Raw genomic sequence first — 13110 nt, 5'->3', positions numbered from 1 at the left:
AAAGAAAACGTGATGTCACCATTTGTACGTCTTTTATTATCATCAATGAAAGTGAAGTCTTGACTAAAAGACAAATAAAGTGTAGAGTTTTTTTTATACTTCTCTTAAACCAGATATATAATATTGGTAATTTGTGTGTGAAGAAAATCTAATCTTGTTCACGAAAAGATGGGACAAATTATATGTCTTTGTTACCAAAAATATAAATACGATAACGTTCTCTGTAGATTCCTAGTTCCTACATCATCTCGGTTCCATTTTGCTCAATCTCTCCTTGCTCACAAAGCAACGATGGCGATTTCCCCTGGGGTTTATTTTCTCTGTCTGCTGAACCTCTTCTCATTTGGTAAATGTATTCCTTTTACTTGCTTTAAAACATTTTTCTTATCTGTTTTATTCCTTGTTTGTTTAATAAAAATTTCATCTTTTCCGTTTTGGAATCATTTTCAAGCTTTTGCTTCGAATAAAGAAATAACATTGTCTCACTTTTGTTTATAACATCGATTTCAGGGGCGATATTTTCTTCGGCTACCCTTTTTACACTCGAAAATGGATGTAATTTCACTGTTTGGCCTGGTTCTCTGGCCGGAAAAGGCCCTTCCATTGGTGGTGGTGGTTTTGCATTGGCGCCTGGTTCATCATCTCAATTCCAGGCTCCAGCCGGTTGGTCCGGTCTCTTTTGGGGTCGAACCGGCTGCAAATTCGACAACGCTGGCAAATGTGTAACCGGCAACTGCGGTGGCGGGTTAAAGTGTAGCGGCGGTGGTGAGCCACCCGTTTCCCTGGTAGAGTTCACCCTTAATGGAAGTGATAATAAGGATTTTTACAACGTTAGCCCGGTGGATGGTTACAACCTTGGGTTAGCAGTGAAGGCCGTTGGTGGCACAGGGACTTGCCAATACGCAGGTTGTGTCAAGGATCTCAATATAGATTGCCCCGCAGAGTTACAGATGTTAGATTCGGGTTCTGTCATCTCTTGTAAAAGTGCCTGTGCCGCCTTCAACAAGCAGGAATATTGCTGCACCGGCGACCATGCTACACCTCAGTCATGCTCACCAACCAAGTACTCGCAGCTGTTCAAGAATGCATGCCCCACGGCTTACAGTTATCCTTGCGATAATGCCACCAGTACTATGACCTGTATGGGGTCGGATTACGCGATCACATTTTGTCCCACTGGGTCATCAACATGACATTAACATATGGTTTGGATGGAGTTTAACTGCTTGTTTCGTTATTGTTTAAACTTTGATTGGATTGAAAGGTTTTTGGAGTTATAAATATTCACATCAATAGTTTGCTTCATTTCTCAGAAATAGATTTAGTTAAGAAATTGTGTGAGATATAAAGATTGTGGTTGGTTTGTTTGGTGAGAAAGTCCCGTGATATGTATGCCTTTCTCACCACTGTCTAAAGGTGTTCAAGAAACAATAAATAAGACTTGCCATAAGCTTTGCGTGACCCACGGTTGCTACACTGTGCATGCTTTGCTGTCGTACTACCCACGATGAATATTTGTTTATCTTTGTGTTTTACGTGACTGTTTATCTTTTATTGTTATAACTTTTTGCTCTACTTGGATTTTAATGCTGCCTACAACATTAACTATTAAGCTTTATTATTTTGACTTTACGTAAATCCTTAGTACTCAATCAAATTCATGTGTAAATTTCATAGATTATTAAAAAATAAACCAAGTTATTAGCATAACGATTACTGCTAAACTTATTTTCCCTTTTTTTATTACATTACAAAACAAGTACAGCCTAATTATTGCCAGGAGAAATACTACCTAAATTTCCTAGAGTAATGGGATCATTAACCATTTGATAAGAGAAAAGTGCAGCACCAGTAGAAAATTTATGAGAGAATTCCTTCCCTTTCAAGGCCTTCGGCCATACATCAACAGAGCTTCCTCTTTTCTTTTTTTAGCAAATACATTTTCGGTTTTCTCTACACGTGGCTTTCATTTTGAGAAGCCTAATCATGCCCAGATTTTCAAATTGATTTTGGGCCCAAGCAAAAACAAACTCCACACTTGGGACACAATGTGCCAACTTTTCTATACTAGAACTCTAGAAAAATTACAAGCCAAAATTAGAAGGGGAGAAGAGGGGATTAGGGTTAAAAAAAGAGAGGGTTATGACTGCCTATATCCTATAGATATTCCTTTCAAAGATGTATTGCTTGAAAATAAACTAGTCCGCAACTGATTAAACCACGAAAGCTTCATCTTACCGGAGCCGGTGCATTGACCCTCCCCTTCCTCTTCACTACTAAATAGAGTTTGGTCTGAGCAGTCTAATGATGCTCCACATGCTAAATTATATGACTGGCATGCTGAATGGCATACCCGCAGTCTGTTGTCCCCATTGTTGTCACATTTTTGGATCGATATCTGGTAACAAACAGAGAAAGCATTTTAGAGTTCAACTCCTGTAATTGGCTACCAATGGGAGATAATAGGTGCCGAGACCAAAAACAATGCTTGGAAATAAAAGAGCAAGGATGGGTAAAATTTACCCAGCAGGCTAGTTGCTTGGCAGCTGCATCACAGTAGCGGCTCCCAAAGAGATTATAAAATAACTTTCGAGCACCACCAGGGAACAGTCGGTGGTAATTGGGCATTACAACAACTTCTTCGAGCTGCTGTAAGATACTTGCCTCACTGGGTGCACAGTGTTGCCCGGACAACTCCCTCTCCAACACATTTTTGCATACTGAAAGACTTGAGAGGAGAGAAAAGCTATTTTGGCATGTGTAGCCCGCATAATCAGAGCAGCGAAACTCACAAACTCCATTGTCACAGACCCCACCATGAAGGCTGCATTGTTCATCGCAGACAGCTGCATATAATTCCAAGTAAATCAGTACGTAACAATAATCAAAATGATAGAATAATACTATCCAGCAACAGTAAGAATATTTTCCAAATATAATGAATAATTACTATACCTGTTGAGCAATCAATACCGGTATGACCATTTTCACATTCACAAACCCCATTTGATAGGCACTTTCCACGCCCATCGCAATTGTTAGGGCAAGATCCTTGAATTTATAAGACGGGAAAAAGGAAAATAGCATCAGTTTTTTTTCTTTTTCTTTTTAAAGATTAGATCAGGAGAGACTTCATATACGAAATATTGTCTTACACAAAGCTAAATAATGGAATAAAGAAGGATCCTTGAACTCACTTTTACTACAATCATGACCATGAAATCCAAGAAAGCAATGACATTTTCCATTGACACAGTCACCATTAAGATTACAAGAATTGGCACATTGCCCTGACACAGAAACAGTGCGAGTTCTACAGAGTTCGTGGTAAGAAGGACAAATCAGTTCTCCTGACAATAAAATGGAAACAGAATTAGTAACACGTCTAGATAGGATCATATTGAATAAAAAGTCAGCAGATGAAAATTACCATTAAATCCAGGGAACTGAACTGGTCCACCAGCTTCTGGACAGACTTTCCAAATACCATCCACAGCAACCTAGAAAGAACAATTATTAACAATGTTAAAGATAAACTTCAATGAGCCAATGCTTCTTCGCTAGATTTCACATTTACTGTTATAAATAGAAAAGTTTTTTTTCATTCAGCCAGGCCATTATTGAAAAAGATTTATTGTAATTTAGGCATTACAGCAAATCGACAATTGCCAAAGAACTATACGTTGAAAAGATAAGATGACGGCCCACAATGATCATAACTCTCAAGCTACAAGGCTGTTTTTATCAAAACTTGGCTTTACAAACACCATTCCATACCTCTAAAGATTTATTTACACATCTGTGCTGATAACAACCATTTCCTTGGGTCACAGAACCCCGTACAAAACCAGTACGTACTAAGGAAGAAGTCATGCACCTATTCAACACAAAAGAATATTCATCAGCCATTTCCTCATAAGGTCAAACTGTGTCTCAGGTAAGAAGAAAAGTTTAAACTGTGTTCCAGTGAAAATTTTAAGGTCAAAACTCACCTGGAGTTACTCCCTCTCACTTCACCTAACATTCTGTCTGGGGCTCTTGCACTGTTAGTATCTGTACAGGATCCATCAGAGTAAGCCACAAAGTATGTGCAATAATCAGCCAGCGAAGACTGACCACCTGCAAGGATCAATAAAGCAGCTCACAGTAAAAATTGCTTTCCCTAGCATACTTAAAAGTTGCAAGAAGTACACGAGTATCACTTTTAAGAAGTACATTTAGATTAAAACCAAAACTGAAAATAGCTTTGCTTTATGTGCAACCTATTCGGAATTTCATGTCAAATGGATCGATTCTTCATCCTTTAGAAATAGTTACTAGGGTGTATGGGTCAAAAATAGATCAGCTGGTCTCAAAAAACAAAATTAGACAGATAAAAAGAACCAAATGAGAAAATTACCCTTGTTAGCCTGAGGAAAATACTGAGCCCATTTAGGTAGGTCTCCACTATAAGTTACAATAGGGCAGTAACCCTCTTCTTCCCTGTTATATGTACAACCCGAAAAATTGGTAGTGTTGCAACGATAAGCCCCCTTCCAGAGATTGCAAGGAGAAGTAACAAAATCGGTTCCTTGGTTGCGACCCCAATCAAGACGATCTGCCATGCTATAGTTAGCTTGATACCATCCACTATCCTCCAACAAAGCCAAAGTCATTTTTGAAACTACTGATCTTGTATCCACAGATCCCGTCATTATCTCATTCATCAAAAGCCTCTTTTCCCAATGAGACCCTGCAGTCAAGTCATCACTCAAACATTAAGGACCAAACTTTTATACTGTTGTATCTTTTATTAAGAATCATATTACATATTTTACAGTAATTCTTAGATAGTTTACTTGAGTTAAAAATCTACAATCAATACCTCAACAGAAAGGGGAGAGACAAAAATAACAGGGACAGAAGTGAATACCTGATGTGCCACGTCCTCCCCCATCTTCTAGCTCTAAGCCCGTAAAATTTTCTGAAAATGCCTGTCAATTGAACTATTAACCATTTGTTTGATTTTCTTATTTTGTTTTTCAGCAATCTAAAGTCACAAAATTCAACACAACAGAGTTTACAATACCCCATAATGATGTCGTGAATGCATGACAACACGTGGAAGCACCACACGAGTTACCATCCTCCCAAGCTTTTCATCCATGATTAGTTCAGTAACCTGCAAAATGCACACAGAGATGACCGTGTTATAGTGAGGTTCTAAATTGGGTCCATGAAATACTAGGATGGTAAAAAAAATTAATATTGGTAGCAAGACATCAGCAACAAAGTCTCAAAAGCATTCGTAAAAAATACAAAGTACTAAAAGTTCAACTGAACTCTGATTTCAAAGGCAACAAACAATTTTTTTACGGTTTGAGCTTTGACTTTACAAAGTTTATCACGATAATGTATCAAGGGCATATTAAATATAAATGTCATTCAATTACCTTACCACGCCTCCTTTTTCTCTCATCTCTAAAGTGAGCAAAAGCATGCGGGTCAAAGCCAAGAACATGCATAACCTGGATTAAAATAAAGAAGGTGTTTAGGACATGAAATTTTCTTATATACTTATGAAAATAACATGAAAGTTAATCGTCAAACCTCGTGGATAAGAGTAGCTGAAAGTAAAGTCTCTGCTTCAGCTCTTAAATGCCGAGGAGCAACGTTCACATGTCCTACAAAAACAAGTTCCCCATTGCTTCTGATTTTAGATTTCTACTACACACATCAGCCACATGTACCAATTATGGAAAAACAAGAAATTACCAGCAATAGCACGGCCCCATTGGTCCCGTTCACATGCTACTGCCCATGCCAAAGTGTTGCCAGTGGTAGGTCTTGTAGTCACAAGCAGGACCAAGTCTGCATCAACTACACCCTCTGCAAGAAATTTAAAAGATAAACACATACAAAAGAACGAACCAAACAGGAAACTACTTAGTTCAAATACAAAAGAATGAACCTAAAATGAAAATACTGCTTAGAGGCCATCCTCAAGATGAATATATTGTCTAAACAAAGTAATGGAACTGCAATGGGATACCTTCAATATATTCGCGTGGAAGTTGCACACCTCCATCTTGTCCGCATGCAGAATATCCACTCAATCTCAAATTCCCTTTCACAGGCTCTACGGCCAAGCCTCTCTCAAACCAGTCAGCTGTCTGCCCTAGAGCCTTCATCATATTTCTTTCAAAAGTTAGCAAGTGATTAATCATACATAGCTCAAGCAAAAGCAAGTATATTTTTAAAATATATAAAGTGAAACCTTGTGAAGGCGATGACGTTTGTCCTCCCCAAATATATCATCAAAGGTACAATTATACCAACAGTCACCATAAATTGGAGGAACACCATGAGGATTGCAGGAGGGTGATCCAGGAGAACTCACGGGAGGCTCCCCAAGCTGGTAAAATAAAAGCCAAAGCAACAGAAAATCACAAAAACAAAGACCAAGTACCCAACATTAGATTCACAATCATGACCAGGCAAACAATGCTACAGGGTTTACAAGGAAACAGAACCACAACCTTCACAATGTCACCAACTTTTTGACAATCTCTATCCTGGGAGTGACCAACTGCATCATAATTCAAATATATTCTTATAGGTTTCTTAGCATCATTTGTATGCCCAAGCAATTCAGGAATCTCAAGCAGCAACCTTCCTTTTTGATGAAGATGATTTGAGATATGGGAATGATCATAAACTTGAGGGGTAACCGAATAAATGTTACGACCTTGTCGCGTCCTCTGCTCAATTATCTGGTCATGAATACATGAGTGTGAAACAATATTTTCACTACTTCCTCTTTTTAGGACTCCCCATTGCGGATGTTGCTCCCTAAATTTTGCGGTAGAAGCTCCAAACCATAAGAGTATCAATAAAATCTGCACTAGAAACCAATAAAGTTTGAGTTTTAAAGAGATGAGCACATTCAAGAAACCCCAAAAGCAGAAAACAAAGAATCTATGCAACAACGGATCTAATAAAACAAAATTAGAAATGGCTAATACAGTCACAAAGATTAAATTTTTGCAAATCATGAGCTCCAATTTAGCTACTTGATGCAGAGTTGACCCCAAAGTTTTCAACTTCAAATAATTTAAAAGTAAAAAAATAAAATAAAAAATCGGGGGAATGGCAAAAGCAGCAAGTTTATGAGTCCCAGCACCTTTTCGAATTTTCAATAGTTCCTTAGTGAACAGCTTCCAGAAAAGGAAATGAACCACGAAAAAAGGAAAGTAGAAAGTAATTCATAAGTAGAATTAACTACGTGTACATCAAACTACTATGTAGTACCAAATGAAACATCTTTATACGAGGAAACAATCAAGAAAATTTTCTTTACATTCATACATAACACCAGTTTAGCAATATTCTTTTTTACAGTTTAATAGTTTTTATTTAAAAGAAATAAAAGTGAAATCCAACATTTACCTTGAATATAATGGCGGCAAAGCGAAGCTTGAAACCAAATCTGTTTATAGCTCTTGATCCAAAACGGATTCTGAGCTCCATTAAGATCCAAAAACTAAATAGTAGCTCTTCTAATTACATACAATTTGTCTCGATTCTTCGGTAGACTTAACAATCAATAAAACTAAAATTTTGACCCACATTTCAACGCCAGATTCCTAATTTCACGCAGCTTCTCTAAATAGGAAGAAACCCAAACAAACAAAAGAAGAAAGAAGGGGATATTTCGGATTAATATCTTCCAAATTGTTTCTAAACACAAATGGGTTGTTCTCAAGCAGTAAATTAACACTGCCCAAAAACACAAAATTTATAAATTTCGTGAATTTTATCTGTTCTATTCTGATGTGCAGAGAGATGAAAAACAGTGACATTGAATCAAACAAAAGAAAGAAAGAAAAAAAGGGAGATGGGAGGAGAGGAAATAAAATATATTTAAAGTATTAACAGATGGTTGGGGTGGGTAGAGACTGTACATTTTTTTAATTAAATAGTTTATCATTTTCTTGTCCTTTATTTATTTTTCAATATTTCAAAAATAAAATAAAGTTAAAATTTGACAATTGTAGGTAGGCGCCTGGTCAAGGGTAAATTTAGGGTTTTTTGAATGGTTACAATAAAATTTTAAATTATTAAAATATAAAATTTTATGGACGGACTAATTTAAACTTTTTTGGTTTTTTAAGGGGAACTTTAGAGTAATTGTTTTATTTTTGGGTTAAGATATTTGCTGTGTGTTGGCTAAGACAATTTTGGATGGTTGTCCTTGTTTTCGTATGTAATAGGGTAAGGAGGAGGAAAGATATTAGGATGCTCCCAATATTAGATTGAGAGCAGCTTCCGTATGAGACCTTCGAATTATGAAATGTGGATTTTTTTTAAAAATTACTATTTAAAAGTGTAGTTTAAAATTTAACTGTTTGAGATTGTTGGTGAAAATTTAAAAAAATAAATTGTCCATTTTGAATATTATATTATAAATTAAAAATATAACATTTAAATTATATTTACACTTTATGTCAAAAAATTATATTTACACTTATTAATATTATGAAATATATCAACTTAAACTATAATAAAAATATAGAAAATATTTTAAGATAACTCATTAATAATATTTTTATATACAAAATATTTTATTAAAAAATATAATATCAATATGTTTTAACATTTAAGATTTAAAGTAATATTTTAATTATTTCAATTTAATCACAACCACTCATTTAAAAATTAAAATAAAATATACTTATCCTTTTAACCATTCAAAAATAGAAATAAAACATATATATATATTATAAAATATACTCACCTGGAGTTACTCCCTCTCACTTCACCTAACATTCTGTCTGGGGCTCTTGCACTGTTAGTATCTGTACAGGATCCATCAGAGTAAGCCACAAAGTATGTGCAATAATCAGCCAGCGAAGACTGACCACCTGCAAAGATCAATAAAGAAGCTCACAGTAAAAATTGCATTCCCTGCATACTTAAAAGTTGCAAGAAGTACATGAGTATCACTTTTAAGTACATTTAGATATAAACCAAAACTGAAAATAACTTTGCTTTATTTGCAACCTATTTGGAATTTCACATGTCAAATGGATTGACTCTTCATCCTTCACAAATAGTTATTAGGGTGTATGGGTCAAAAATAGATCAGCTGGTTTCAAAAAAAAAATTAGACAGATAAAAAGAACCAAAAGAGAAAAATACCCTTGTTAGCCTGAGGAAAATACTGAGCCCATTTAGGTAGTTCTCCACTATAAGTTACAATAGGGCAGTAACCCTCTGCTTCCCTGTTATATGTACAACCCGAAAAATTGGTAGTGTTGCAACGATAAGCCCCCTTCCAGAGATTGCAAGGAGAAGTAACAAAATCGGTTCCTTGGTTGCGACCCCAATCAAGACTATCTGCCATGCTATAGTTAGATTGATACCATCCACTATCTTCCAACAAATTGCGACCCCAATCAAGACTATCTGCCATGCTATAGTTAGATTGATACCATCCACTATCTTCCAACAAAGCCAAAGTCATTTTTGAAACTACTGATCTTGTATCCACAGATCCCGTCATTATCTCAGTCGTCAAAAGCCTCTTTTCCCAATGAGACCCTGCAGTCAAGTCATCACTCAAACATTAAGGACCAAACTTTTATACTGTTGTATCTTTTATGAAGAATCATATCACATATTTTACACTAATTCTTAGATAGTTTACTTGAGTTAAAAATCTACAATCAATACCTCAACAGAAAGGGGAGAGACTAAAATAACAGGGACAGAAGTGAATACCTGATGTGCCACGTCCTCCCCCCATCTTCTAGCTCTAAGCCCGTAAACTTTTCTGAAAATGCCTGTCAATTGAACTATTAACCATTTGTTTTATTTTCTTATTTTGTTTTTCAGCAATCTAAAGTCACAAAATTCAACAAAACAGAGTTTACAATACCCCATAATGATGTCGTGAGTGCATGACAACACCTGGAAGCACAACACGAGTTACCATCCTCCCAAGCTTTTCATCCATGATTTGTTCAGTAACCTGCAAAATGCACACAGAGATGATTGTATTATAGTGAGGTTCTAAATTGTGTCAATGAAATACTAGGATGGTAAAAAAAAAATTAATATCGGTAGCAAGACATCAGCAACAAAGTCTCAAAAGCATTTGTAAAAAATACAAAGTACTAAAAGTTCAACTGAACTCCGATTTCAAAGGCAACAAACAATTTTTGAGAGTTTGAGCTTTGACTTTACAAAGTTTATCACGATAGTGTATCAAGGGCATATTAAATATAAATGTCATTCAATTACCTTACTACGCCTCCTTTTTCTCTCATCTCTAAAGTGAGCAAAAGCATGCGGGTCAAAGCCAAGAACATGCTTAACCTGGATTAAAATAAAGAAGGTGTTTAGGACATGAAATTTTCTTCTATACTTATGAAAATAACATGAAAGTAAAATCGTCAAACCTCGTGGATAAGAGTAGCTGAAAGTAAAGTCTCTGCTTCAGCTGTTAAATGCCGAGGAGCAATGTTCACATGTCCTACAAAAACAAGTTCCCCATTGGTTCTGATTTTAGATTTCTACTGCACACAGCAGCCACATGTTCCACTTATGGAAAAACAAGAAATTACCAGCAATTGCACGGCCCCATTGGTCACGTTCACATGCTACTGCCCATGCCAAAGTGTTGCCAGTGGTAGGTCTTGTAGTCACAAGCAGGACCAAGTCTGCATCAACTACACCCTCTGCAAGAAATTTAAAAGATAAACACATACAAAAGAACGAACCAAACAGGAAACCACTTAGTTCAAATACAAAAGAATGACCCTAAAAGGAAAATACTGTTTAGAGGCCATGCTCAAGATGAATATAGGGTCTAAACAAAGTAATGGAACTGCAATGAGATACCTTCAATATATTTGCGTGGAAGTTGCACACCTCCATCTTGTCCGCATGCAGAATATCCACTCAATCTCAAATTCCCTTTCACAGGCTCTATGGCCAAGGCTCTCTCAAACCAGTCAGCTGTCTGCCCTAGAGCCTTCATTATATTTCTTTCAAAAGTTAGCAAGTGATTAATCATACATAGATCAAGAAAAGCAAGTATATTTTTAAAATATATAAAGTGAAACCTTGCGAAGGCGATGACGTTTGTCCTCCCCAAATATATCATCAAAGGTACAATTATACCAACAGTCACCATAAATTGGAGGAACACCATGAGGATTGCAGGAGGGTGATCCAGGAGGAGAACTCACATGAGGCTCCCCAAGCTGGTAAAATAAAAGCCAAAGCAACAGAAAATCACAAAAACAAAGACCAAGTACCCAACATTAGATTCACAATCATGACCAGGCAAACAATACTACAGGGTTTACAAGGAAACAGAACCACCACCTTCACAATGTCACCAACTTTTTGACAATCTCTATCCTGGGAGTGGCCAACTGCATCATAATTCAAATATATTCTTATAGGTTTCTTAGCATCATTTGTATGCCCAAGCAATTCAGGAATCTCAAGCAGCGACCTTCCTTTGTGATGAAGATGATTTGAGATATGGGAATGATCATAAACTTGAGGGGTAACCGAATAAATGTTACGACCTGGTCGCGTCCTCTGCTCAATTATCTGGTCATGAATACATGAGTGCGAAACAATATTTTCACTACTTCCTCTTTCTAGGACTCCCCATTGCGGATGTTGCTCCCTAAATTTGGCGGTAGAAGCTCCAAACCATAAGGGTATCAATAAAATCTGCACTAGAAACCAATAAAGTTTGAGTTTTAAAGAGGAGCACAATCAAGAAACCCCAAAAGCAGAAAACAAATAATCTATGCAACAACGGATCTAATAAAACAAAATTAGGAATGGCTAATACAGTCGCAAAGATTAAATTTTTGCAAAGCATGAGCTCCAATTTAGCTACTTGATGCAGAGTTGACCCCAAAATTTTCAACTTCAAATAATTCAAAAGTAAAAAAAAAAAAAAAATTGGGGGAATGGCAAAAGCAGCAAGTTTATGAGTCCCAGCACCTTTTAAAATTTTCAATAGTTCCTTAGTGAACAGCTTCCAGAAAAGGAAAGGAACCACGAAAAACGGAAAGTAATTCATAAGTAAAATTAACTACGTATACATCAAACTACTATGAAGTACCAAAGGAAACATCTTTATACAAGGAAACAATCAAGAAAGTTTTCTTTACATTCATACATAACACCAGTTTTGCAATATTCTTTTTTACAGTTTAATAGTTTTTATTTAAAAGAAATAAAAGTGAAATCCAACATTTACCTTGAATATAATGGCGGCAAAGCGAAGCTTGAAACCAAATATGTTTATAGCTCTTGATCCAAAACGGATTCTGAGCTCCATTAAGATCCAAAAACTAAATACTAGCTCTTCTAATTACATACAATTTGTCTCGATTCTTCAGTAGACTTAACAATCAATAAAACTAATTTTTTGACCCACATTTCAACGCCAGAATCCTAATTTCACGCAGCTTCTCTAAATAGGAAGAAACCCAAACAAACAAAAGAAGAAAGAAGGGGATATTTCGGATTAATATCTTCCAAATTGTTTCTAAACACAAATGGGTTGTTCTCAAGCAGTAAATTAACACTGCCCAAAAACACAAAATTTATAAATTTCGTGAATTTTATCTGTTCTATTCTGATGTGCAGAGAGATGAAAAACAGTGACATTGAATCAAACAAAAGAAAGAAAGAAAAAAAGGGAGATGGGAGGAGAGGAAATAAAATATATTTAAAGTATTAACAGATGGTTGGGGTTGGTAGAGACTGTACATTTTTTTAATTAAATAGTTTATCATTTTCTTGTCCTTTATTTATTTTTCAATATTTCAAAAATAAAATAAAGTTAAAATTTGACAATTGTAGGTAGGCGCCTGGTCAAGGGTAAATTTAGGGTTTTTTGAATGGTTACAATAAAATTTTAAATTATTAAAATATAAAATTTTATGGACGGACTAATTTAAACTTTTTTGGTTTTTTAAGGGGGACTTTAGAGTAATTGTTTTATTTTTGGGTTAAGATATTTGCTGTGTGTTGGCTAAGACAATTTTGGATGATTGTCCTACGTTTTCATATGTAATAGGGTAAGGAGGAGGA

General features: G+C 35.8%; 3 protein-coding genes across 3 annotated transcripts; 1 reads left to right on the top strand and 2 right to left on the bottom strand.

The window, feature by feature from the left end:
* The first annotated feature begins 256 nt into the window (after positions 1-256).
* LOC120168186 (pathogenesis-related thaumatin-like protein 3.5) lies at positions 257-1193 on the top strand. The gene is made up of 2 exons (XM_039176990.1): positions 257-346; positions 511-1193. Exons 1-2 carry the CDS (start codon positions 292-294, stop codon positions 1191-1193), a joined length of 738 nt encoding a protein of 245 aa, XP_039032921.1. The 5' UTR covers positions 257-291.
* Positions 1194-1916: 723 nt separating this feature from the next.
* Positions 1917-7620, bottom strand: LOC120168232. Its single transcript, XM_039177022.1, has 17 exons — positions 7429-7620; positions 6519-6878; positions 6257-6394; positions 6032-6164; positions 5755-5868; positions 5590-5663; positions 5433-5507; positions 5069-5161; positions 4913-4973; positions 4400-4732; positions 3993-4119; positions 3778-3877; positions 3431-3500; positions 3198-3350; positions 2956-3051; positions 2524-2846; positions 1917-2398 (listed from the first exon to the last, which is right to left on the bottom strand). Exons 1-17 carry the CDS (start codon positions 7507-7509, stop codon positions 2141-2143), a joined length of 2589 nt encoding a protein of 862 aa, XP_039032953.1. The 5' UTR covers positions 7510-7620; the 3' UTR covers positions 1917-2140.
* Positions 7621-8772: 1152 nt separating this feature from the next.
* Positions 8773-12486, bottom strand: LOC120168233 (leishmanolysin-like peptidase). The gene is given in 12 exon segments (XM_039177023.1): positions 8773-8903; positions 9181-9582; positions 9763-9784; positions 9786-9824; positions 9920-10012; positions 10285-10359; positions 10443-10516; positions 10608-10721; positions 10885-11017; positions 11109-11249; positions 11374-11733; positions 12272-12486. Coding segments are annotated over 12 exon segments (1665 nt in total). The 5' UTR covers positions 12353-12486.
* Between the last annotated feature and the right edge of the window lie 624 nt (positions 12487-13110).

Source organism: Hibiscus syriacus, unplaced genomic scaffold, assembly GCF_006381635.1.
Source record: "Hibiscus syriacus cultivar Baekdansim isolate YM2019G1 unplaced genomic scaffold, ASM638163v2 tig00111715_pilon, whole genome shotgun sequence".
NCBI lineage: Eukaryota > Viridiplantae > Streptophyta > Magnoliopsida > Malvales > Malvaceae > Hibiscus > Hibiscus syriacus.
The sequence above is the reverse complement of the archived record's forward strand: the minus strand, read 5'-3'. Positions and strand labels throughout refer to the sequence as shown.

Excerpts from the sequence above, each read along its gene's own strand:
- LOC120168186 (XM_039176990.1), top strand. The coding sequence starts at position 292 with ATGGCGATTTCCCCTGGGGTTTATTTTCTCTGTCTGCTGAACCTCTTC. Across the intron at positions 347-510 it reads GCTGAACCTCTTCTCATTTG|GGGCGATATTTTCTTCGGCT; the intron begins GTAAATGTATTC and ends CATCGATTTCAG.
- LOC120168232 (XM_039177022.1), bottom strand. The coding sequence starts at position 7,509 with ATGGAGCTCAGAATCCGTTTTGGATCAAGAGCTATAAACAGATTTGGT. Across the intron at positions 3,351-3,430 it reads TCAGTTCCCTGGATTTAATG|GAGAACTGATTTGTCCTTCT; the intron begins GTAATTTTCATC and ends TTTTATTGTCAG. Across the intron at positions 2,847-2,955 it reads CGGTATTGATTGCTCAACAG|CTGTCTGCGATGAACAATGC; the intron begins GTATAGTAATTA and ends AATTATATGCAG.